Raw genomic sequence first — 26,393 nt, forward strand, 5'->3', positions numbered from 1 at the left:
CCAATGGCATCCTAATGTTGATTGCTGAACTGATGAAACGCGATTTGACACGAATGTTTTCCACCGTTGTGTTGATGATTGGAGCCAATGGAAAGCAATAATTGAATCCGTCCAAAAAGTTGTTTCAGCCTTGATGTTAATAGACTTTACGACGTTGGAATACAATTGACTGGTTAAAACAGCTCCCCATAATTGCAATCGTGCTATAGAATGCTTTGTAGAAATGGGAGCAACCTTTAATATTGATATCTTTAATCTTGTAAACTGTCCTCATATAACAACATGCTCTATATCCATGTTCAGAGGCATCACAAAAGAAACGTAATTGTACAATTTTTGCCTTTTCTCCTACAACTACTCAAGGAATCCGAATCTTCTGCGCATCCGTCAGTTGACTTTAAAAAGTTGCTCATTTTTATACCTTCGGTATTTGGCCTTCTACCAACGGTATTTTTCTAACAATAGGGCCCTTCACGATTCTAGTCAGTTTTTTGTATGGAGTTTGACAGTTGAAGGCTGAAATCATGTAAACACTCACATACAAAACCACACATAAAACTAGCCTGGCAAATGGAAAAACAAGGTGGTGTTTACATTTATCCCAAAGTGCATTAAAGAGAGCTGGTGATGGAATCCAGAATCAAAGTGTATGTAGTCCAGCTGGTAACATAGCATGTTTTTTTGTAAACAAATTTGAATATCAGTTTTTGACAGGATGGGTGAAAACTTTTGTTCAAACAAGCTTTCTGGAGGCTTGTTGACAAATACACAAAACACTCTTAAAATCTTCCTTCAGAAACAGCAGGGATAAAAATCAGCCTTCTAAATTCATATATCTTGGGATAAGCCCACCTGTATATTATACCGACTTAGATAGCTGCTCGAAAACTGCTATACAATGCAAACAGCTGACATGCTGAAATTTCAGCCTACGAACTTAAAACGGAAAGGGCCCCACTATTGGTACTACCACCACTATAGGTACGTTTACCCTAAGTGCTTTCTTCAAATTGTGAAGCTTTACTGCGTCTGAATTATTAATCCGTCCAAGGCGCGAGCGGTTTCGGAGCCTCCTGAGACAGGGCCAAGGCCGCAAAGTGGTTGTAGCGCCAGATAAGTAAGTAAGTAAGACTTCTGTTTCTTCTTTTATTTGGCGTAACGTCCTACGCGGACATGCCGGCCTATACAGGCTTTCGAGACTTAATACATTATCACGCAGCCGGATAGGCAAGTCAATTCTTGCTCCGAGGTGACGCTCCATTCTTGGCTTGAACCCATGACGAGCATGTTAGTGAGTCGTTCGAGTTCACGACTGTACCACCGGACCGCCCAGTAAGTAAGACATCATTGTTACATACCAACTTAGCAAACCATTTCGCCGAGATTTAGCTTAAAACTAAAGTCAACTGTAGTTTCGGTTATTAGTAAAACTCATTGTCAGCAATCGTTAAATTTTAACTGAGCTTGTGAAATATTTTTAGTGTGTACATACAATATTTGCCATCTGTTGAAAAACATCATGCCAGCAATGTTGTGGACATTGGAAATTGTCTCGGTAATCCCTACGTGTCGAAAAAGACTTAGGTAATAGCCAGAAAGTCGCCGCATACGACTTAGCCAAATGCGGCAAGAAATGAATATTCTCAATGTTTCTATCTTTTTTTTAGTACTATCATGATATATTGTTGTCTCTCCATAAACATAATCATTGTTTGATATGATTGTAAACATTTGACATCTGAAATAAAATCGCAAAAGATTTTGATTTTGCCGCATCGCCGCTTGTGGCAGATTCGCAGATTTGTTTTTGATTCGTCCCACGAGCTTGGAGCGTTCAAAATTTGCATTAATTTTTAGCTTATGATACAAATGATAGAATGATAAAACAGGTGAAACCCTGTAAGAAGATTTTTAGTTAGATAATCTATTCGGAAACTTTAGCATCTGTTGCATGGAACGGATGCGTTAAATATTTACGGTGTAAAATAAACTAATATGCAAGTGCATTAGAATTAAGCATATATTGAAAGTTGTAGTGATAACTGAAATACATTTGGATGTACCAATAAAACTATGAGGAAAACAATAAATTAGGAAAACTAAAATCCCGTTTTTTTAAAGATGCGTACAGTCAGGCTGAGAGGTTAGTAGACTTCACCTAAATCCCAGTTAGCCCAGGATACCACGTTACGGCTGTGAATAACAGTGTGATAGTTAAAAGGTAGATAAAAACAAATGCACTTAATACAATAATGTATAATTTTTACATTAACAATCCGTAACTGTCAAATTTCCATCGTAAAAAAATAGATAAGTTGTAAAATATAAAAAAGCCTTTTTAAATGCACTAAAAACTGAAAAATAATTCATGAGTTATTTAATATAGTAGTATATTCAATTATATGAAATATTGTAATTGTAGGAAACGCTAAGTATATATATTTCTTTCTTCCTACAATTTCGCTTAAAGTTCCAAAGAACTATGATTTAGCTACATAATGTTAAACGCTTTATTGCTTCACTGCAGCAGATGTCTGAAAAAAATGCGTTTTAGCCGTAGTATCGACTAAATATTAGTTTCTAGATTGAGACAGATTCAGTCATAGTTCCAGAATAAGAGCGCTAGCTATCTTCATGTAAGGCCAGACAGATTCGTTAGCACCATAGCAAGGAAAAAACTGTCCCATTGCGTGGAACCAAATGAAAAATGAAATGAAATGAAATACAATCACCGCATGTCCAGCTCGATATACTGATGTACACGAAGAAGAAGTTTCACATTTTTAAAGGTAAAGATAATTATCATTGCTAAATCATTAAATGACTTCGTTTTTATTATTTTTATTTCAGTTTTAAATACTATACATCATACTCCAGCCGAATATTACGGCAATAGGCACTAGTACAAAAGACACACACAAACACAATTATATACGCTAGCCAAACTTGTACCGTTTTCAAGTAGAAAGATGGTGAGTGGCGAAATTGAATTGCTTCCATGGGTACGAACTGTTTTTTTTTATCGACAGAATGTTGAATTCTGTATATTTGCTGAAGGTTGGCTGTAGAACACATTTGCGATAATTAACCTGTTTTTAGTTCTTTTTGTTGCTGGTATGAGTTGTCACTTTGCCGTCCTTGTCGATATGATGGGTCATCTGAGTAACGTGGCCATTTTGAGAGGAGAATGTGTTAATCGTTGTTGCTGGAGCAGATTGTCCGTGTTCATCGAAGCGGTTGTTCAAGCCACTTGGTCTATAAATAATAACATAACAAAAAATATTTCCAAAATATGCATATAAATGGTTGGCTAAAGTAGACTAACTAAAAATAATTATCATGAGGAACATGTTTACATCATTGAAGCAATTTTATTGTAAGGTTCACCGTTCATCAACCGCCTAGGTGATTCAGGTAAATCTTCATCGGATCATCAAGTGAGCACATAGAAATAGCTCCGTAGAGCTTATCGTGTAATTAACTGGCGGCTAGTAAAGGTACGAACGTCAACCTGGATAAACGTACCACGAAGAATTCAAGAATACACTTCCAAGACAATAAATGATGGGGGTAAGTTTCGGAGAGCTAGGAACAACAATGCTGAACGATATGCCATGCTCCCCTCTCCCATCCACTGGGATAAAGTACGAAGATAATCACTTTAAACCGGATTCTTGCATTACCTCACACTCAAAACGCTCATCTTCAAGAAGGGAGGTGCATAGCTGGGTTACAGATCAGTGTTTAAAAATAGCCTGCATCACAATAGGTAATACTTGCAAGTGGTGGGTAGGATGTAAGACATCCCTGATAACTAATGTAATGATAGGATGTGTAGGAAATTATGTGCAAGAGAAGGAAGGCGAAAACAAATGGAAGGATTGTAATAATCGGGATCTTAAAGAATATAACGCACCATATGCTTATAAAAGTTTATATTTAAACAAAAAACATATGCTTACCCTCCGCTGGTGATGGATACTGACTGGAAGTTGCCACCCTGTGCGGGGTTAGGAAACTGGAATGCCGGAAAATTTACTGGGAAACCAAAGTTGGGAACTGTTGAAGAAGAATATTAGTAAGATAATTGTGTGCGCTCGCTGGCAGCAGATCGTCTTAACACTCACCTGGAGGAAGTTGGGCAGATCGTCTAGTGCGTTGGAAAATTTGCTGGAAACGATAGGAATGAAACGGTTTACAATTATAATTCGATAAGCTCCTACTGTCTGTCCCCGACCGATCGCACTGTCCCACAATACTCACCGGAATATTGTCAATGTAGATGAGCGGGGATTTATAGCCATGTTCGTCAATTGTGTAGTATGCTTTGGGCACGTAAAAACCAGTTTCTGTAAACAAACAGAGCATTTATCGTAAACAAAGACCATTCCGAGGTTGTCTGAGCAAGTCGTTTTTGTACTTGTGTTGGAAATAAAAGGTTTAAAATAACTTATCATACAAATAAAATTAAATAAATTAGACGTATATTGAAAACAACCCTTATCGATTGTTATTTTCAAGAAGAGAAAAAGGAAACAAAACAATGCTGCAGATGCTTGCCAGGCACTCGCTGTGATAGGGGTACGCTGTTCTTAATTTTCAATATAAGCCATTTTCAGCCAAGGTAAGCGACAAGATGACCGGTTTATAAACTGGATATTGTAAGATGTGTCGATTTCTTTCTTTTGTCTGATTTTTCTTATTATGATATGGACTAAAAACAGTCATGTGACTAAATGTAAATATGAAATACAAGCACCACGGCATTGGAATAATTCGGCATTTTGTTATGCAACTAGTGTTCAAAAAAGCATGACGCAACTGGAAAAATCATTCAAATGATTGAATAATTTTAGCAACCAGCTACTTGCAATATGTTTGTGATGCCACATGTTGAAATAATAAATAAGCAAAATCGTACAAATGTTTCGTTAAAATAAAGATCGAAAATCTCTCGATCGAAAACTAACCATCACTTAAAGCTCATCTAGCGATATGAGTTGTTTTGTTCCTCTTGAGCGACTATGCGTCATCAAATAAAATTAGCTTAACGTTTAAACCGGAAACCGGATTCTTGGGCATTTCCTATAGCACGATTTTGCGATTAGGTTGCGAACATGAATCGACATCACAAAATTAGTCTTCTTTTTTAAATAATATAAAACAGACTAAGCTCTTAACTGCCAACGTTACTAACGTAAGCATAAAGACTCATTTTAATTAGAAAATATCGTAAAGTTCGATCGGGTAGCCACCGATGATGTCCATTGCGCCTTACCGACATAGACGCAACAAAAAAGAGCTCACAAAGTCAAAGCCTGAGGTAAATATTTGTGTATACATTATGAATCGCCAAAACCGGTTTTTCTGCTTTTTGACTCAAGATGATTATTATTCCACTTCCGGACGAAACTAACCGACCTACGAATATCACAGCGTGAGTTGATCGTTTTGGAGTTGAGAAACTTATTAAGGTTTCACTTACGTTAAAACAGAAAAGACTTTTATCCCCATTTTTCCCCAACCTTGTGCAAAGGGTGGAAAAAACGCTAACATATCACCAAATTAACGGTTATTTCCTTTTTTTTTAAAGATTAGAGCTTTTTGCTATAAATCATGGAAATGCTCTTCACAGCGAGGATCACTTACCTGCCTCTGAAGAAACCACAGCAAACAGCAGACATAGCGCAAACGTTAAACAGTACACATTCATCTTTAAGCACCTTTAATTGTTATTTCAAATTTGTAAAGTTAACTAATCTTATTCACTTGTCGCGAAGAGCGCTCACACGTATGGGCAAAAGAAGACTGAAGGCAAACAGCGTATACGATTGGTCAGGTTCACGGTAAGATCCCTCCCTTTTGGACACACTGGCTATAACATATAACAACGGGTCTGTCGAACGTGCGATCTTCTTCCGGCCGCGAGCTTGGTATAAATGTTGTGCTCGGGGAATCTGCAAGAAACTTTATACATTTTAACACAACGATACATTGCCAAGACGCTGCCGGATAGCGGTGTTTGCCAGTGATACTGAGCCAATGTTCAAAGCCATCGCTTCGGGGGCCGTCTTCGGGAGCATGAGCGTCTGGTCAACGTTACATGTGGTTCTTTCGAGCCGCATCGCCATCGTTAAGATGTGTTGCTCTTTGACTCATTTCCACCACCGACGTGTCATGTGGTGGAGGCTTTTAATGGGTTTCCTCCATTCCATGGTGGACGGTGGGGCAGCAGCGATCGTTGGCAGTGTGTTTGCGTTGCGACTGTTTGCAATTCGTTTTCGTATCCACTCTTTCTCATGTGCGAGAGATCTTCTTTGCAGGTTTTTTTGCAACAGTCGCTTAGCTCTGTTAACTCGCAGCGGGTTGTTGTGTGTGGATCTTTCAACATTCTGGGTCTCTTCTTCGATATCCCAGACGTTAAGGGTTAAGGCAACCATCAGGGGCACAATCCCTTCTCATTCTTGCAGATGCGTGATAGTATTCTCAATTCCTATGTTTACTTTACGGTATGAGGGAATTCCGTTCATTGCAGGTACAGTTCACGTTCATTAGCATAACTGTTTTGACTGATGTTCGTTCTCGTAGGTTTTTTGCGTCAATCCACTGTAATCTGCAGCAAAACAATTTCATATGATGTGCTACCGCAAAGTAGATAAATAATGCTTAAGGAATGGATTACATTTCGTTTATCGAATTAATTGTAATTCTCTAAATTAAATAAAACAACTACATTTTTTACTCTTTTTCAACATAACAAACATATGTGACCTTAAACTAGTTTCGTAAACGGAAGCTTGACTCACTGTACCCTAAGGAGCTGATTTGTTATGGACACTTTGAAGAAGGTTTTTGATTGAATTTCAATCACTTCAGAGTTTGTTGGTACTGGCAAACTTATCCAACAAACTTATTTCCCGATGCCAAATAAAAAACTTCCGTGAAACTACCGTTCCCGCGGTATAGTCTCAGCTTGCAGGGCTTAAACATGCCCGTCGTGGGTTCAACCCTCACATGGACCATCCTCCCATGGCGCATGGATTTGACTATTCTATTCGGCTATGGTGTGGTACTAAGAAGTCTCGAAAAACGTGTATGGGTTGGCATCAGGTCATTACGTTAAATAATAGAAATAAATAAATGGGAGTAAATTACACATAAAAACACCTGAAATTGATTGAAAACTGATCGTTGTAGCGATAACACAAGTCGGATTGCAGAAGAAAAGTACATTCTAAAAGGTTGTTTTGTAATTTATCAGCATAAACACTGACTAACGCCTTCCGCTGAGAGACAGATAGATTCATCTATCTCCTTCACTTTGCTACAGAAATATTTGTTTTAATGCTAAATAAACATGGCAAAACCAAAACACAGCGATCGGTATAAACTGGGGGAAACCTTTGACATGAAATAACTGATAATGAAGAGCACGGATTGAATTTGGTTCGGTCATTTACTGTCAACATCATGTGGGGATTTCGGTATCAACAAGCATTCGGTCAAGGAGGACTGTAACAACGCATCGATCGTCATAGTACGGGTACATTAGTCCATTTTTAAAAATTGGGTAGCATAGGTGTTTTTGCATTCGTGTCATGAAGTGTTCACTCGTGGTATTATTGTTGGGGGTCGGTTGTCTAGGAGCTTTCGGGGATGCAAGACAAGGTAACGAACGGAACGACGAAAGAGTGCAATGTGTAAAATGAATCTCATAAATCGGCTTTCACACAGATGAATTTCGGAATGGACCGTTGCTCGATAGATTGGTGCGTTCTCGAAGGCAAAGCGGGGGAGTAAACTATGGCTTTCCCACGTTTCCCGACTTTACCAAACAGGGTCAGTTTGCTCATTTTGGACAACAAGGGCACGGGGGAGGATTATTCTCTCGTAGTGACTTTTCCGATTTTATGCCAGGTAATGGGAAATCAGAATATGTTCACAATACACTTACGTCAACTAATACACCATTTGGTGGCCTCAGATCCTTCACAGTTCAAGGGCAACCAAGGATGGACTACAAGAAGCTGTGTATATGATGAGAAAGGAAAAGCAAAGTGCGTAGAGCAACATGGTGATAAGCCCAAGCACTAGACGTGAAAGGAGATAACCTAGGGAGAAATACGTTTACCCGAATATGTTTTTTCAATACCTGTTAGTTTAAATATTATTTTCGAATTTCTTCGTTCCTAGGATTGATTTTTGAAATAATATTTCAATTATTTTTGTAATACACCAGATAGTCCTAACAACGAACCAATACGCTATACTTTCGTGATTTTTCGGATGACATTGTAGGCGGTGAATAGTTCAATGATGAAGAAAATAAACATTCGTAGAAAGTTTGTTAGCAATTGTTATTATTTGTATAAGAATGGACAAAAATTATTTTCAGAAAAATACCTGGGTAGCACTTAAGTGGGAGCGGCAGAATCAGAATAATACCTCCAAGACTTTAACCTGCAAGCGCGAACCTCTCTGTACTAAACTTTATCTTTTAGATAAATGCATTTCCGGTTGCGAGCCAAAAAGCAGAACAAAACAAAACAATGTTCAAAAAAGTCTTCACATAAATATTTTACCTTTGCCGCACAAACGTAAAACATGTCGACATGTCGATCCGACACAACGTAAATTTATTCGCGACTGCATTCACGGGTAGCTCGTACAACATTCGTACAACAGCCAAGCTATAACATGCCATATTTTCTGTGCTGCTTTCAAATGAGCTCGTTTCACTATTAATTGTTGCTATACTGTATCTTTCTTCGAAGGAAACAATGCGACCAGTAAAAATGGATGGAAAAAAAACTGGCTAATTTTACGGCTCGGTAGAGTTTTACTTTACTTTCGCCTTGCGTACGTTATTGCCAGCAGCTTTGGGAGAGGATTGGGCTGAGTTTTGATCGGCTTCCGGAAGATCGCTTTCCTTTTTCTTTTGTTTCTTCGATTTTTCAGTCTTATTCGCGCTGACCACTATTTTAGCGCGCTCTTCTGAGGAGCTTTCCCGCTTAGAGCGAAGAAAATTGGAAATGAAATCGAAAAACAAATATCCTTGTAAACCGAACACCATCGACAGCATCAAAACACGCGTAGATTGGGAAATGTTGTCTATACTGTAAAATAGCGTGAGCACCGACAGGACCATTGTCGCGAAACGGGTAAGAATGAACAGTCCACTGTGTACGAGGCGCACTGTAGAAGGAAAGGAGCATTGATTATACGAAAAACGTTAATTTACGCTTTGCTTACTTACATTTAGCGAACTTGCCCTCCTTATCGACTATATCGACCAACTGGAAGGCATGGGCGACAAATTCACAGAAATAGTGCAAGGTCAGGAGAACGAGAGCGATACGTTGGAATCTGAAAGTGGTTAGTCCAGTTAAGCGCTGCTCTTGGTGCTGTTTATAGGCATCGTCTTACATACCCAAGGAAGTAGGCTACGCCGATCATGAACAGGCCGCCCACTGCATGCTGAATCTTGGGTTTTTGTTCGTCTTTCTTCACCTTTTGGAAGTACAGTTCGGGCAACATATGCGCATAGTAGGCCAGTTGAATAATGAAAAACATCTTATGTAGGAAAATCATCGGGTGATCAGGATATCCTTCCCACATTCTTTGTAGGTTTCCAATGTACTGTTCGCGCACAATGAGATCCAATCCCCATAGAAAGGACATTGCGTAGAAGACTACCAGCTGACCGGACTCATTGAAGCGCGACAGTTTGAACTTGGATAAGTGCAGCTTTTTGGATATTTTCTGAAAGTATAAAAAATGTGTTATTAGCTTCATAAATGTAAAGCTCTAGTCTAGCAAGCTCTACTTACATCCAGAACATATTCCTGTAAAATAGCGTGCATGATGATGCAGATAAGGGTGTAGAAAAACACCGCACACGCATCTTTCCAGCCGGCCGTGTACAGATATTGCACACCCATAGGGTTTTCCTGGTTTGGATCGGCTCCGGATACATTGTGTCGTAAGGCAACGAAGGTGCTAGCTAGTGATTGTGTCGGCTGGAAATAGCATGATTGGAAAATATTGTAAGCTTAGCGGTACGGTTTTGTAATTGCCAACCCTTATCCCCAATGCCATGCTACACTTCAAGCTTGCCACTGTGGCTCCTACGTGGCAGATTAAACCGTGGCTCACTGATATCGCCGGCGTTTTCAAACCATAGGGATCGCGAATTGTGCGTTCGTTGTATAAACTTGTACGTTGTTTGTATCACGGATTACACCATATATCTAGGGGCTGGCTGTTTTCAATAATAGTGCAGACATTTGAATACCGCTTACCTGAAGCATTATTCCTACGACGAAAATCATCGCAATGCACGACACAATATCTGCATGGTTTTGAATAACAAACTCATGGCTGAAAAACGGAGGATTTTTATTGGAAGATTTTCTTCCCATTCCAGCTTTGATAGCCATTGGGAAATATGCAAGAGTCCGGAGTTTGAATCGACACTTTTAGCTTTCCAGCGAGAAGGCAGATTAATATTTAGGAGTTGTACTATCGGGCGAAACACCGCACCGTGTAGTGAAAGGAAATGCTAACTATAAATTACTATCACGTATCGATTGAGCGGTTAGTTTGTGCGTTGGTACAGACTCAACTCACGCAGCATCCGAATGCAGCGGCTTGTAAAGTTATGTGTTGTTATTTCGATGCCGACGTATTCGGAAAGTGTTTCCCTACAGCAAATAAGCGAAACGAGATAGCAGTATATGAGAAGCCATGTGCGAATGAAATAGAAGATCAACAACTTCTACGTGGTGAAAAGATGTCATTTAACTGTCATGAAACGATTCCACGTATCGACCAAGATTAATACATACAAATACCAGAAACCAGAGATATCAAGGCAGCCCTGATTCCCGATGAGCAAAATTCTGCTACATTAGGCTCGAGGCCACGGGCGTGATAAAATGCTGATTTTTTCTCAAAACGTGTGCTTTTGTCACTTTTTTGAGCTTTTCTTAAAATTTCGTAACCTGGAGTAGCCAGAAAATCAAGTTGCAAAACTTGAAGTTCGTGAAAAAGGGTAAACAAACAGCCCAAATAACCAAGATACCGAAAACGCCACCAATTTCTTGTACTAAAAATTAAGTTCCATCAAACAAAGCCAAAACACAATCAGTTTGGTGGGTTAAGCCATACGGCCACATAAGCGGCCACTTCAATGTAGTAGGAAGTCTGTTTTTTTGCACGGGCTATTTATTTTCTCAATATGTTTCACCTGTGCTAAAATGTGATTTAATTATGCAAAGATAGCATTTACACGTGTGTGTTTAAGTTGGTTTGTTGTGAAACATCCATGTGTAATATGTGTATATGTGTGTTTGTTTACTTGCGAATGGACTCTTTCGTTTCGCTGGTCAGTGCATAGTTTAAACACTAATAGTATTGTGGAAGTTTAAGCACCGACAAACCGACGTGACACTTCGAACAAAATGAGCTTCAAAAGTTGTCTCCTTATTTCAAATGAAAATACGTTAAACACTAGCGCCATCTCTGTAATGATTCGCTTACTACACTGACACAGAAAAAAAACTGCTAAATCCCCTTTTTGTTTTTCTTCGCAAATTCCAATGCGTATTGTTTTATGTACTTCTCACATCTTTTGCATTGATTTGGAAACTTATAAAATGATTTTCCTGGGTGTTTTGTCCAATAATTCTCACAAAATCGTGCCTCACACTTCCTTCGCAATTTGTATTTAGAAAAGTTGTTTACATCGAAGCAGCAGTGAACAGAGCTTACTTTGACAGAAGTGATCGCCTCACTGGTAAATGACAGTACTTTCGTGTGGGACACTTTTGTAACGCCAGTGTCACGTCGGTTTGTCGGTGGTTTAAGTGCAGTGATGTAAGTGAATGAATGTAATCAATCGAAGAGTTAAAATCCTGTTCAGCATATTGACCTTAACCAACCCTTGACCAAACTATTCCACAAAGCATTTTTGGAAAAGGTGGGTAAGGGTAGGCAAGATAAATACATCGGATCGGAACTGGCAGCTCCAATTGTTCTAAAATTTGGTGAGTTAACGACTGAATCGACCACCACTAACCCACGTGGGTTTGAAGTGGCTTTACAGTGGGTTAAGGCCGATTTGGTTATTTGGGAGTAATCTGCCCAAGCGCCACAGATTAAGCTTAAACGACTGGAAAATTGAATATCCATAGAAAAAAATGAAAGCTCCACAGCTTCATTGGTTTGATCAATAGATGGCGTATTACAAACTCATCATTATATTGCTATCCTTTTCTTGCAATGTGTTTCGACAAGTTTCATCTTATTATGACCTATATAGCCTTCTAACTTTCCGAGCAAAAATCTATTTGAATGGTCGTGTGGTCAGATACGTGGGTATCAACACCAACGACCATTACTCAAATCTCACTTGCTTCAGTGCTGGTGGTTTCCATTGGAGTTTAGTATTTAAACAATCGTATCGCCGTTCTAGCTCTAGCGATGCATAACTTCAATGCGAAACCATACAACAGTACAGAGGAAATGAGAAAGCTCTCCTCCAAGCGAGGAAGCTCAACTGGTTGGGTATCTCACAAACAGATGGCGCCACCAGCTTTTTTGCTATTTTTAGAATGCATGAGTCGTTTGCCGTCTGCTAAACGAAGTCTTTCTATATTCCGTTTAGGTAGAGTGCTTGAGTCGTTTAGAAGCCGTTTAGGCACTGATCTAATCTTGTTGCGCGCAACATTGTTGCTGGCAAAATGTATGGATTTTGACAGCTAGCGCAACTTTATTGCCGACCAAAATCAAACCAATTTGATTTTTGTCTGGCAACATTTTCTATTTACCTTGGTCATGGTAATCGGGTGTATGAAATGACACAGCAGCAGTGTGCGTTATGTTGGATTAATTTGGATTTTAAGCATTTATAATAAATTTTTTGGTGTACATTTTATTTTTCAAAACTTTATTCAACAAGTGAATGATAAAAAATAAACTCTGAGCTGTTAATTGGTTAATTTTTGACGCTAAACAATGTCAAAGTGAAATGTTGCCAGCAACATTCATAGACCACCTCAGCAATATGTTTCCGAGCAACAATGTTGCGCGCAACAACATTAGACCGCTGTCTTAGTGGTCGTTTAGTGGATTTGTGGCACTTGGGTGGTGCAGTTGTGATCCATTGCCAAGGTAATATTGGTAAAATTTTTGTTTTTAATTGATTAATCCCAAATAACCAAATCGGCCTTAACCCACTGTAAAGCCACTTCAAACCCACGTGGGTTTGTGGTGGTCGATTCAGTCGTTAACGACTTGTTATTTGGGAGTAATCTGGTGCAGTTGTGATCCATTGCCAAGGTAATATTGGTAAAATGTTTGTTTCTAATTGATTAATCCCAAATAACCAAATCGGCCTTAACCCACTTTAAATTGTTTAATTGTTTATTACTCGTTCAATGGATAACAATGGATCCGTGTGAATGTTCATAAGTCTAATATTAGTTTAAAATAAGTAGTAAGATGATCTTAATAATTCGCTTCTAAGGCTGTTTTTAAAGGATTGCACTGAGGTTCCAAAATCAAACAAATGACGAACTTCGTTAAACACCCTAATCATGGAGTTGAGGGGGTCTCTAGATCCATATCCAGTTCGACTACGGTTCAGGGCAAGTAACGGACGAGAGCGAAGCTGAACAGCAGGCGCGTAAAAGTTTAACTGCTGGAGTAGGGAAGGACAGTCGATGTTACTTTGCAGTAAACCAGCCACAAATAGTTGTTGTGCGGTACGGCGTCGGATGTGGAGCGGTTGCAGTCCGAGGAGCAGAAGTCGCGTTTCATAAGGTGGTAACTGACTGCCAGGTGGCCAAGGTAACAAGCGTGTTGCGTATCGGGATAAGCGACGCTGTATCGATTCCATTCTCTCAGAAAGTCTTTGGGTTGAGGGCTTCCAGACGACACAGGCGTATTCGAGTACCGGGCGGATAATACCACAGTATAACGCTTTGATGCAGACTGGGTCTTTGAAATCTCTTGTTATCCGAAACAACATGCCAAGAAATTGATTACCTCGGGTAATCACCTCCTCTGTTTGCTGGTCAAATGACAGCTTTGAATCCAGTATGACTCCGAGATCCTTCATAGCATTAGTGCGTTCTATTGGTAAACCGTTAACTGTGTAGCTGGTGTTCTTAATTTCTCGTGCTCGTGTGAATGAAATGACTCGGCATTTTTCAATGCAGAGGCTCAGGCGGTTTTGATTGCACCATTGGTGAAAATCGAGAAGGTATTGTTGTAGCTCGGAGTGGTCTGTGTCATTTTTTATCGTCATGTAGATTTTAATGTCATCTGCATACATTAAATGATTCGCTGCTGGTACTACATACGATAGGTCGTTGATGAACAGTACGAACAGTAGTGGACCCAGGTTGCTACCTTGTGGCACACCAGATGGTGCAATGAAAGACCTTGAATGGCACCGTGAGAAAGATACAGCATACGATCGATTGACAAGGTACGATTCTAACCAGCATATTAAATTTCGCCCAAGTCCCAACTTATTCGTCTTGGCTAAAAGGATGTTGTGATCGATGCTATCAAAAGCGGCCTTTAAATCCATATAAACTACATCTGTTTGCATCCTGCTATCCATGTTACGGAGACATTGTGATGTAAAGTCAACAAGGTTAGTAATCGTCGACCGCTTTGGAACGAAACCGTGTTGTTGAGGGCTAATATAGTGATATGAAGCCGTGAGTAAACTTGTTTGGATCACTTTCTCAAAAACTTTGGCTCCAGCACTGAGTGATGTTATGCCTCTATAGTTGGCTGCATCTTCCTTGTCACCTTTTTTAAATATGGGGACAATCCATGAACTCTTCCAAATAGAGGGGAATTCTCCTTGTTGCAGCGAAAAATTAAAAATTTTGGTGAAGATCGGCGCAATGGCCACCCCAAATAACCAAATCGGCCTTAACCCACTGTAAAGCCACTTCAAACCCACGTGGGTTAGTGGTGGTCGATTCAGTCGTTAACCCACCAAATTTTAGAACAATCGGAGCTATCAGTTCTAATAAGATGTATTGACCTTGCCCACGCTTGGCCCACTTTTTCCAAACATATTGATGAGAAAAAGATGGATCAAGTGCGGGCTAAGATCAATATGCTGAACCTGATTTTAACACATCGATTACTTTAACTCATTCACTTACATCACAGCATAACTTCGGCAATATTATTAATAAATAAACTGTGCACTGACCAGCGAAATGAAAGAGTCCATTTGCAAGTAAACAAACACACACAAATATGTTTTACAACAAACGAAATTAAGCCCGCACGTTTAATAGCTTCCTTAATTCATCGCATTTTGGGGTGATACATGTTGAGCAAAAAACTTACTTTAACAACATTGAAGTGGCCGCTTCTGTGGCCGTGTGGTTTAACCCAAGGTGTATGGATATTAGGAGGTGAAGTGCTTCAGAGCAAATTGACATTTCACGACTTGACATAACAATACTGGGGGCTCCGGTATTAAAATCGGTGAGGGCTGGAGGGGGGTACAGAAAATTGTATGCGATTTGACATAACAATACTCAATGATGGCGCCCGGAAAACGCGCTAACAATTCACCTCCTTAATAAAGACACCTTGGTTTAACCCACCAAACTGACAGTGCTTTAGCTTTGTCTGATGCAACTTGATTTTTAGTACAGGAAATTGGTGGCGTTTTCGGTATCTTGGTTATTTGGAGCCTTTCTTCCGATAAGGTAGCCGTAATCGATCATGCGGGGAGGGAGGGGGGGGGTCTGGTGGGGGAGTGCGTGCTTGCGTTCGCGTTTTCGTGGGTGCGTGCTTGCGTGCGCGCTTTCGTGGATGCATGCTCGCGTGCGCGCGTACGTGCATGTGTGCGTACGTGCATGTGTGCGTACGTATGTGTGTGTGTGTGTGTGTGTGTGTGTGTGTGTGTGTGTGTGTGTGTGTGTGTGTGTGTGTGTGTGTGTGTGTGTGTGTGTGTGTGTGTGTGTGTGTGTGTGTGTGTGTGTGTGTGTGTGTGTGTGTGTGTGTGTGTGTGTGTGTGTGTGTGTGTGTGTGTGTGTGTGTGTGTGTGTGTGTGTGTGTGTGTGTGTGTGTGTGTGTGTGCATGCGTGCGTGCGTGTGTGTGCGTATACGAGCGTGCGGAAAAGATGAAAATTTACGCATCAGAATCAAAGTACAGTCGTCAACTCGTACGACTTAACAACATGCCCGTCATGGGTTCAAGCCCCAAATGGACCGTGCCGCCGTACGTAGGACTGACTATCCTGCTATGGGGGGATCAATAAGTCACTGAAAGCCAATCACAGGCAGGCCTTGACCGACAACGGTTGTTGAGCCAAAAAAAAAGAATAACAACTAAAAATGCCAGCGAAAAAGTTTCCCAGACTACCAAATCTCGCAACAGATGACATTACTGTCTTTTTCTATGTTTAAAATACTTTAGTGAGACAAGCCTGTTTAACGAATTCGTTTTGAATTCCATAAGACTGAGTTTTTTGAGTCGTTTAAGATTTGTGTGCCGCTAGGGGCCATCTGTTTGTGGACAGCCTGGCAATGGAGCTTTCATTGCTTTGAAAACCTGCACCTATCCTCTGTACCGTTGGTTGGTGTCGCATTGATGTTATGCATCGGTAGAAGTAGAACAGCGATTGATTGATTAAATATTAAAACATCATATATTGTCCATCAGTATTGAAACTAACGAGAAATGGTTGATGGTAGATGGTGTTGATAACCGTGTATATGAACACACGCAGAGGTGATTTTAAGCACTAAACATTGTACACAAACTAAACGGTCTGAACGGGACTTCTAGAAAATGAGCGCACATCCCACTCACATATTTGAATGCGCTACTGAGATCCTTCTCTTGTTTCGAATCGATCATATAAACATCTGCTCCGCTAGTATACAACAGCAAGGCCTACATTTGTGTTACCGCTTAATTTGCCATTGACCATACAATCATTTTAATTAATTTTGCTTGTAAAGTTAGAAGGCTTGTACATAACTGTAACTTAAGCTATGACAGGTAGGAGACTCGCGAAATATAATGCATGATAAGGGTAGCAATATAAATATGAGTAAAACTTGGCTGCAACTTGTGAGCGAACCAGTAAAGCTTTGTAGCTTTCAGTTTTTCTGTGGTGTTTGTTGCAGTAATATTTTCGGATGCATTTGCAAATTCAAATGGTATATAAAAAAGTCTTGGTTTAATTACTAGTTTTTTTGTGTTTTTGCGATTGTACAGATTTTGCTACAACATGTTTATAGATCTGGGCTGTAGTGTAGGTTTCACTTTAAATTAGAAAAACATTAAAGCATAACTAACTGATGAATGATCCGATCTTATGGTATAGGGGAAGGTAGGTAAAGACGGGCACGTTAAGGGAAATGGTAAAAATCTAGTGATATATAAGCGCAACGACCATGAAAATGTGTATACATTACACTCATGTTTTATCAGAAAATGTGTTGAAACTTTTAAGTTTCCATCGATTTTTGCGTTTTTTCGTGAATGAAAAACATGATTTTTTCGTGCAGTTTTGAAATGTTCGGGTAAGATGGACACCTGATATGGGAAAGATGGACACCATGAAGGGTAAGATAGACACCTATAAAAAAACGTTAGAAATTGAATAAATTTATAGTATATTAACATATCCTATTGCTTTCCACATCATGCTACGTACATAAACCAATTCTAGGCCAATTGCAACGACGGTTCATTCAGCCATGAATTTAAAAAATGTAATCGGCGCTTGTAATATATCGTAGAATGCAGCATCTAAAGCATCATTCAAATATCGCACATTAGCAGCTGACTTTGCTCCCGCTTACAGAACAACAGTCTAGAACTTCCTTTATGGAGATTACTCCGCGAAAAGACCACGACCCCAGCTTGTTTGAGGGACTTGTTAATAGTTCAATCCATTTTTCACCATGTCAAAATTCAACATTTGATATTTGTAATCCCATAGAATTTCTCATCTATTCCTGAACAATGTCTTATCAATGCCTCATCCTTTTATTGCTTAAAGTTGTCCAAGTCGTGACAAGATATTGTATTTCGTGAAACGCCTCATCAGCGTCGAGCGAGTAATAGCATAACGAAAGGCTACTATTTTGACCGGTGTTTCATTTCTCGCTTATTTCAATACTTTCTCTAGTTCCTGTTTGGTTTATAGCTTCGGAATACCCTTATTTAAGGTATTTGAAGAAATCTATTCATCACCAATTAATAAAAGAAGAAAAAAAAAAATCAATAAATTCGGTGTCCATCTTTCCCTACAACAAAGTGTCCGTCTTTCCCGCTTTGGTGTCAGGATGTTTAAAACACTAGAAAACAATATTTTGTATTGCTTTAATTCTAGTTCTTTCGCCAGTTTTTTCATTAATGATCACGACAACTCATTCATGAAATAAAACTTCCGGAAATATATTCAATACAAGTTGTAGTAGTAGTCAAAGTATCCATAAGGGTGCACACGATTGATAATTTATTTTGTTCGTATATTTAACCAATTTTGCATATATTATGCCAAAAATGTTCTCAAATGTGTTGTTTAACTTTAAGTTAGAATGCTGCATTGTTGATTTTTTTCGAAAATTACCTGCTTCATGCATTTATGAGAAGTGTCCATCTTACCCGCATTGTTCGTCTTTACCTACCTTACCCTAGTACTAAAGCTTAATAGAGACTAAGACGACTATGGCGTGCCATAAAATGTTATTAACTACCTCAGTTTGGAGATTTAAAAAAAAACAACAATATCATGATATTCATTCATTTCTGTAACAAAATAATTTATTCTTCAAAAAGTAATCTTACTTACAAAACTGTCTGGTTAGTGGGCATGTTACCGTTCATGATAGCTTCGACAAGCAAATTGAGATGATCCGTTTTGCAATTCTAGCGCAATTAGTAGAATCTATGTATTTCTTAAAAGCCCTACTTTTAGCATACATATGCTAAGTCTGGCAGGACTCAAAGCGGCAATAATACATTGATGCATTGTTTAAGTTTCATCTAGTGAAATCCATTACTTTCCTCGAAAATATAGTCGGGATGCGTGGCTTTGAGTGATTCCTTAAAGCCATATAGATAGAATTGTATTTTTTGTATCGTTGAGCATTCGCCCATAATACCCACACGCCATGCTTTTCCAAACGTAGGTCCAAGTCCTCCTTGTACTTCTAACGAAAAACTACAAAGAAACGGTAAAACAGAAAAAGATGATGGCTGATTGCAATGTCTCAATGCATTTTTACTTACTTGTTCATGGCGTATTGTGAAACTTTCCACCAGTCAACACCTTTCGGAATCATAATACCAGTTACGGTGGGCAGGCGATGTCTGGGGTCTTTCACGAAAATATCGAGTCCCATCTTACCAAGCCCTTCGTACAAGATTTGGGCACATTCGATGCGGCGTTTGATCTGATTTTCCAGTCCTTCTTCCGCAATTTGAGCCAATGCTTCCCTCAGAGCAAATATTAAGTTCGATGCGACAGTATGGTGATAACTGTAGAGTGGCATGATTTGGGAAACGTTATGAGGGAACTTTGAAGCTTCAAGCGGAATTGTTAATTCTCACCGTTTTGGTTCATCATAACAGCCCCAATAGTTGCCGAGCAGGAGTAAATCCCAGTAAAATACTTTCGATTTTGTACGACGATTTCGAATAACATCCCTAAGGGTAAAAACAATTGTGTTGAATGTTGACGAACTTGATCGTACATAATATATGTTGTAATACTAACAGTGCTTTCGGGCTTATAGAAATGGGAGTGATACCAGGAGGCGCACCTAGCACCTTTTGCGCTCCAGTATAGACGGCATCGATCTCCCATTTATCCATATAAAATGGCACACCGCACAGCGAAGCCACGGCATCAACGATGAGCAAACAGTCGTGCTGGTGACAAATCTGGCCTACACCTTCCAGCGGCTGCAGCAGACCACTTGATGAGTCACCGTGCGTCAGGAACAGACACTTGGGTTGATGCAGTTCGATGGCTCTGGCCAATGTTTCCAAACTGAACGGGCGGTCCGGAGGGCCCTCAATCGTTCGAACATCGGCACCGTATCGCTCAGACATTTCGACGGCACGCTCTGCCCAAATTCCGTTAACCGCGATCAGCACTCGATCGCCCTCTTCGAGCAGATTGCTCAGCATAGCTTCCATTCCCGCGTGTGCGGAACCGCTTACGCACATAGTGGCCCGGTTTTCTGTCTGAAAAATGTACCGCAAGCCATCCTTGACCTCGTCCATCGTTCGGAACAATTCAGCGTGGAAGTTGCTCAGCACGGTGTTAGTCATGGCAGTCAGCACCCGCTTTGAGCAGTTGGACGGTCCAGGGCCCATCATTATCTTTTCCGGAATGATTAAAGGATTGCGTAGCGATGCAGGGGGCGGCGTGAACTTCATTGTATCAGCTGCAGAATTATGTAAGTGATAACGTAGAAAAAGAAATGTTATTGAAACCGACAGCTTTTGATAAAGATGCCCATGCTGTACCTAATTTCATTGAAATACATAAAACACTAGGGGCAACCTCTTTTTCAGATTGCATCGAGCCTATCTCTAATTTAAAAAAAGGTTGTTCAAAATTCTATGATTACTTTTACTATCAGTGATCCAAGTCCAAGCATAATGATGAATTCATTGTCACGGAAGGATCCGAATACACACCGAAAGGTAATGTTTACGTTTGCCCATGCCATTTACCCAGCAAGACAAAATGCGAAGCAATACTATCGCCAATTAAAATCCTTTCAAATTGATGAGCCATGATATTTTCTCGTTAATTAAAATAATCTCTGCACTGTGTACCAAAACTCGGTTTAATTAATGCGGATGTTTCCTTTAAATTTTTCGGTATGTCAGTCCAGAGCCATAATAAGCGTATTGCTTATTGGAGCTGTAAGCACGATTGATGTATAATTTCCATAATACGTACACACTGCTTCTTCTTTTTTCATATTTTACAAATTATCCTTAAATAAACTCTACCTAAATCATGTAATACCAAAACGAAAAGTGTATGCAGCTTGGGCTGAATTCGCACTTTTACCCTACCGACTGGCCACTTTTATAATCGCACCAGCGAAATCACTACAACCTGTATCATTAATGTAAAACGTAATGTAAAAGGCAAATTATCTGGCAAAATCAGAGTGCAAATTGTATGTTGCTTTGCTCGGTTCTCTGTTAATTATTTGTGTGCTAGCAATCCAATCACGGTTCATCCGGACACGGGGGAAATTTTAAACTACAGACAAAACACACATTCGAGTGACACCACTTGAAGCGGATTACCATAGAAGTGCTACTAGTACGTTGGGGGTTTTTTGAGTGGAAATTTTGCCTTCCAGTGGCTACAATAATACTTCACATATTTGTCTGCAGTATGGCACACTTCACACATGCACATGCTGATATTTGCAATAAATGCTGGGGTTTTGCAAACACTAGATCTGTTTGCCTAAAGTAAGGCCCTACTGTCGCACATGCACCACACAACAGCAAAAAAACTCCCCAGATTATCCTGAGCGATTGTGCACAATGTTTGAGCCTTTGGTTTGTGTATTTGTAGCGACGTTTACGTGTCTCTGAAACTTATTCAAACATATTTTCTGCTCAAACAAATCAAATAACATTCAAGATTAATATTTCGAATATGTTGCTTGCAACACAATACAAGCACGGCATAAATTAACAATGTAACAATTCACTGTTTTTCACCATAATGCATTTAACAGGATGATATCAGCTTCCACATATTAATGGGTAAATACGTAAACTAATAATTACCACTAATTAATTTGCCGTTTGCGACTAAACACTGCTTCTCCTCAGTTATTCTGGATTTTGGAATTGCTAGCGGAATAAAATCTAGCGAAAGACACTGAACTGAACCGACTCGTTCGACGATTGGAATGAAAATGATGGATCGATCGTACCGAGCGGTCTCCCGTCCCTGGGATGAGCCTAATAATCATGATGGGAAAGAATCCTTTTTTTATACATATATCACCAGCTTATGTCGGTGCCCACCTAGCTAGAGCCTGTAGCGGACAGCCACGCGGGTGCAGGTCAAAAATGAAATTGTCATCTATTATCAGCATACGGTTCAGACAAAAAAAAAAAGCTGTCTTAATGAAAGTAGTATCTGCTTTCCTGGTTTTTTTAATGTTTCATTTTCTAAACCCCAACATGTTTGTGTATTGGTATGCGATTGTAGAATTTTTTGCAGCGTGCTGTCTACGTTTTACGTTGGAGCTAAGCTCTTTTGTCTAGCACTGTTTAGGAACGCATGAATAAGACCTATGGAAACCTTTCGTTGCATTTCAAACACCAATCACGAAACAAGAAAGAAAATAAATATTAACCTTTTACTATCGAAAATTATTGAAAATTTGCTGTTATTAAAACAGCAATAACACTAACCACTTTCAGTAAGTTAATACAATACGGGACAATTCGCACAATGTCACTGAGGTGTTTCGTTTACGTTATTCCCCTGTTTCCAACTTTAGGGCAGCGTTAGTTATACCCTCACTCTAGAACACCAAGCTGACAACACTTCGGCAAACAGGTACCGCTACTGTTACAGGGTAGGCATCTAGCAAATACTGTGACTTGATTATCAGTTGCAGTGGTTTTAAATAACAAGTGGCCGAGTCAAACCCCTGCTATCCTATTTATTGCGTTCTTAGGTTGATGCGACCGGCCGATCGCGACAGGAGATTAGCAGGATGTCATTTTTTCCCCCTATTTTGGTGATATTTTTTGTTGTTGCTTGTTTCTGTCTCATCGTATTTTCACGTTCCCACGGCTGAGGCACTCGACGACACACATCAACGATTTCGTGTCGTGTTGAACGCAGTGGCATATTATTGATAATCAAAAATAGCAAAAACGTGCTGTTTGCGATGAAGTGTATCACTATCGAGTAAAGATCGCTCCGCACTTATGATACTGGTAGTGAAGCAGTCGAGTAGCAGTGATATGAACGCTTAGTTTGGCTCAATCTCCGTGCGTAAATCGGTGTGCGCGACTGTTGCTGTGAGTTTGATGAACTCGTTGATTGTATTGCGAAATTTTCGATCAAATAATCTTTAGGTTTGGCGTTTCCCGGGGGGGATTTATTGACAGTACAATTTCCGCCTGCATCTTGACAACACTATCAGAGATTCCCGAATGATCTTGCAAGCGATACGTGTCGGATGTATCAAAGCTTTATCAGATAAAGGACAATGGATTCGAGCAACGACAAGAAAAGACAATAGAAAGGATTGAATAACATAATTACGAGAAACACGATGACACAATAGAGAAAATATTACAAATATCACAAATATAAAAAAAACAGATTTGAAAACCTTATTCAGTAGAAATTTATTCACATTTTTGTCTAAAGCTTCATAATACCATGCATTAATCACATCTGATTTAATTACGCTATCGACTGAACGAAAACGTGAAAGCCCTAGTGGCCTTTATCGCCCTTCTTGTACCCATGCTCGCTGCCGCCAGATTTTCCGCCTTTTTTGCCAAAATCATCCTTGTGCGAAAAGTGCGACTCGTGCCCGTGCTTGTGTTTCCAGCCTTTGTGCTCATCATCGAAGTGTCCCTTATCCGTGTGGCCCTTTTTGGCATATTTGTCCTCTTTGTGGGCCGACTCGTGATGGCCCCCCTTTTTGTGTTCGCCTCCGTTCTTCTTGTGGAACTCGTTGAAATCGCCAAACTTCTTATGATGGCCCTCCTTGTGATGATCATCGTAGAACTTGTGCTCCTTATGATAGTCATCTTTGTGTGATTTGTGATGATATCCAGTCGTCTTGGAGCCCTTCTTATGGCCCTTCTTGTGCCCCTTTTTACCGTGCTTAGAGCCCTTCTTTTCCTCATGGTGCTTCTTGTAGTGATCACCCTCGTCGTGGCTCTCCTTCTTATGGCCACCTTCTTCGCCGTAGTGCGATTCGTGATCTTCCTTGCCCTTGCTGCCCTTTTCCGACTTTTCTAATCCGTGCTTCTTTTCGTACCCCTTATCACCTTTGTCGCCTTTTTTCGAGTGATGATCGGCACCGTGCTCGCTGCCACCGCTTTCCTCAAAAGAGCTTTCCTTCTTCTTTCCATCGCCGTTAACCACCGTTACAAGCAGTGCCAGAGCAAGCAGGCTTAATAAGAACACTTTCCCCATTTTCCACAATTATTTCCACTGGCACATAGAACAAGGAACGTCTGCACGTACGCGATCTCGTGGATGTGGCTTTACGAGCCACACGATCAATGGCTGTTATGGCTAGCGTCCTATTACAATTTCCAACACACACACGCACAGGATATATGCGTGAGCACTAACACCGTTTTACTATGCGTTTGGCATACGCTATAAAAGCGTACATACAGCACCGGTTCAAAGCTACGGTTTGTATGACACTTTGCACAAATGTACGCATATTTATATCGAACGCCAAGCGAAAGGTAACATAGTTTCGCCCTATACTCCTACTCCAAGCGCGTTTTACACTTGATTATTCGCTTCATTTGATACGAACTTCGATTTGCTGCATGTACTGTCTTAATGTTGGCGTGTTTTAAAAAGAAAGAAATGTAGTGGGACAGTATAAATACGAAGCTTTGACATCGTACAAACGTGATAAACTACTAACGTAGTTGATACCTATCGATTCTTATATTTTGTTATTGCTACTTTGTAAATATAGATAAAAATAGCAACAGCGTTGTAAAATATCCTGTTGCGAATGATTTATAAATCACACATAAAGTATTCGGCCTAGCACGTCCATCGTATGCGTAGCTTGATCAATAGTTAAATTTTTTTAAATTCGGTTTGTATCGTAATATCTGTAATAGCAAATAAAGAACAAAAAAAATCATTGTTTTCTTGAACGTTTATTTTAACTTTGATGCAAACGCCCAAATAACTTAAAAAAATATGTTAGGCTGCCAATTGAAAACTCTATCAATAGATGTTAAACGTATTTACTTATCATTATTTAAAAAATAAAATAGAAGACCCGTAGTACACTATATAATCGAATTATGGCAGCCATGAACTGCTTAAAAATGTAAACAAATTTACACGTTTTCGGTTGAATTTGCAAAACAATTGAGCTACTTCAGAAGTCATATCTAGTATTATTAATGGCGGATAGTAGGCAAAGGAGGCCCCAAGCGATGATATTTGACGGAACACTTAAAAAGTATTTGAATTGCAGATTTTAATAATGTTATTACATGTTATTTCATATTTTAGCATAATTTTAGAGTAACCTACAAGATTTTAAGATTCATTCATTTAATTTAATTTAAATTTAAAGATTCATTCCCCTTAATTAAATTGTTCCTTAATTTTGCAATTATAAAAAATCTACTAAGTTCTTCCGGCCAAGATTGCCGTTAAGCATAGAATTCAATGAGGAGAGAACATAGTTTCGTACCCAGTAACGCGTAAGATTTCAAACTATTTTACATACTAATGAAATTTAAAAATGGAAATAAAAGAACTAACTAAATAGCTAACTAAGATTCATTGATGATACTATTTATTGTGTGTACTATTTCATTTCAAATAATGTGGTTGGGAGGGATTCTTGCCTATAGTAAACTGCATAAATAAAACATTTTCTTTAAAATCATAAAACCAAAGTAAATTATTTTGTTCTATACCCTAATTCTGCGGTTAATTTACAATTGTTTGTTGCTAACTGAATTTATAAGCATTTAATCATAATACTTTGTGCAAATTGCACTGTTGACTTCAATTAATTAGTTTTATGATTTATCCTTTTCTCTAAAACTACTCTAAACTAAACTCAGCTAATCTATCCGTTGAGCTCAGGGCTTCAACTGCCCGATTAGTCCACTCTAAAGCCTGCGTTACAGCTCCAGTGAAATTGAACGTGAAATTTGGGTTTTGTTTTGCTATATTTCATTAAATATTTCTCAGAATATGGCTTATCGTACTCCAAAAGAAATTATATTCCATTCCACAACTATTGGGACTATACAACAACAAAAAATGGACTTTCAACATATTGAAATAATACATTAAATGCATTTCCTTGCATTTCCCGCTTTGTTCACGGTGAAAACTTCACATTTTGTATGTGTTACCCAATTTTACAGTAAAGCTTGCCATGGGAGCAGTATGTTTTAACAAAGCTTTAATGGATGATTTTTTATGTTATAAGTTGATTTAAATGCATGTATTACAAATTAATAACGAATTAAATATATTAATCAACACGTAGGTAACAGCTCAACTTTAATTAAACTGTAGTCCACGAAGTAATTGAATCTTTTTAAACAAGAAAAGCATATTATTTTGCTATACAAACTATGT

The 26,393-nt window shown here is 39.3% G+C and overlaps 5 protein-coding genes across 8 annotated transcripts; 1 reads left to right on the plus strand and 4 right to left on the minus strand.

The window, feature by feature from the left end:
* Window positions 1–2,799: 2,799 nt before the first annotated feature.
* Window positions 2,800–5,993, minus strand: LOC120903725. The gene is made up of 5 exons (XM_040313324.1): window positions 5,650–5,993; window positions 4,264–4,349; window positions 4,128–4,170; window positions 3,963–4,059; window positions 2,800–3,255 (listed from the first exon to the last, which is right to left on the minus strand). The coding sequence occupies exons 1-5, from the start codon at window positions 5,711–5,713 to the stop codon at window positions 3,096–3,098; spliced, it is 450 nt and encodes a 149-aa protein (XP_040169258.1). The 5' UTR covers window positions 5,714–5,993; the 3' UTR covers window positions 2,800–3,095.
* Window positions 5,994–7,469: 1,476 nt separating this feature from the next.
* On the plus strand, window positions 7,470–8,345 carry LOC120902965. The gene is made up of 3 exons (XM_040312078.1): window positions 7,470–7,668; window positions 7,735–7,917; window positions 7,985–8,345. Exons 1-3 carry the CDS (start codon window positions 7,599–7,601, stop codon window positions 8,092–8,094), a joined length of 363 nt encoding a protein of 120 aa, XP_040168012.1. The 5' UTR covers window positions 7,470–7,598; the 3' UTR covers window positions 8,095–8,345.
* On the minus strand, window positions 8,337–10,439 carry LOC120902964 (translocating chain-associated membrane protein 1). Its single transcript, XM_040312077.1, has 5 exons — window positions 10,302–10,439; window positions 9,831–10,019; window positions 9,431–9,762; window positions 9,257–9,366; window positions 8,337–9,195 (listed from the first exon to the last, which is right to left on the minus strand). Exons 1-5 carry the CDS (start codon window positions 10,437–10,439, stop codon window positions 8,840–8,842), a joined length of 1,125 nt encoding a protein of 374 aa, XP_040168011.1. The 3' UTR covers window positions 8,337–8,839.
* Window positions 10,440–18,800: 8,361 nt separating this feature from the next.
* LOC120903496 (serine--pyruvate aminotransferase, mitochondrial-like) lies at window positions 18,801–23,019 on the minus strand. 4 transcript variants are annotated; one of them, XM_040312963.1, is made up of 5 exons: window positions 22,414–23,019; window positions 19,782–20,457; window positions 19,616–19,711; window positions 19,295–19,543; window positions 18,801–19,226 (listed from the first exon to the last, which is right to left on the minus strand). In XM_040312963.1, the coding sequence occupies exons 2-5, from the start codon at window positions 20,447–20,449 to the stop codon at window positions 19,049–19,051; spliced, it is 1,191 nt and encodes a 396-aa protein (XP_040168897.1). In that variant the 5' UTR covers window positions 20,450–20,457; window positions 22,414–23,019; the 3' UTR covers window positions 18,801–19,048. The 4 variants fall into 4 exon arrangements, with proteins under 4 accessions (XP_040168897.1, XP_040168896.1, XP_040168898.1 ...); XM_040312962.1 differs by having other exon boundaries at window positions 22,472–23,018; XM_040312964.1 differs by lacking the exon at window positions 22,414–23,019 and adding an exon at window positions 21,836–21,980.
* A 378-nt stretch (window positions 23,020–23,397) lies between these two features.
* LOC120903497 (putative eggshell protein) lies at window positions 23,398–24,424 on the minus strand. The gene has a single exon (XM_040312965.1). The coding sequence runs from the start codon at window positions 24,222–24,224 to the stop codon at window positions 23,514–23,516; it is 711 nt and encodes a 236-aa protein (XP_040168899.1). The 5' UTR covers window positions 24,225–24,424; the 3' UTR covers window positions 23,398–23,513.
* Window positions 24,425–26,393: the final 1,969 nt, after the last annotated feature.

This window comes from Anopheles arabiensis, chromosome 3 (assembly GCF_016920715.1).
Source record: "Anopheles arabiensis isolate DONGOLA chromosome 3, AaraD3, whole genome shotgun sequence".
Lineage (NCBI taxonomy): Eukaryota > Metazoa > Arthropoda > Insecta > Diptera > Culicidae > Anopheles > Anopheles arabiensis.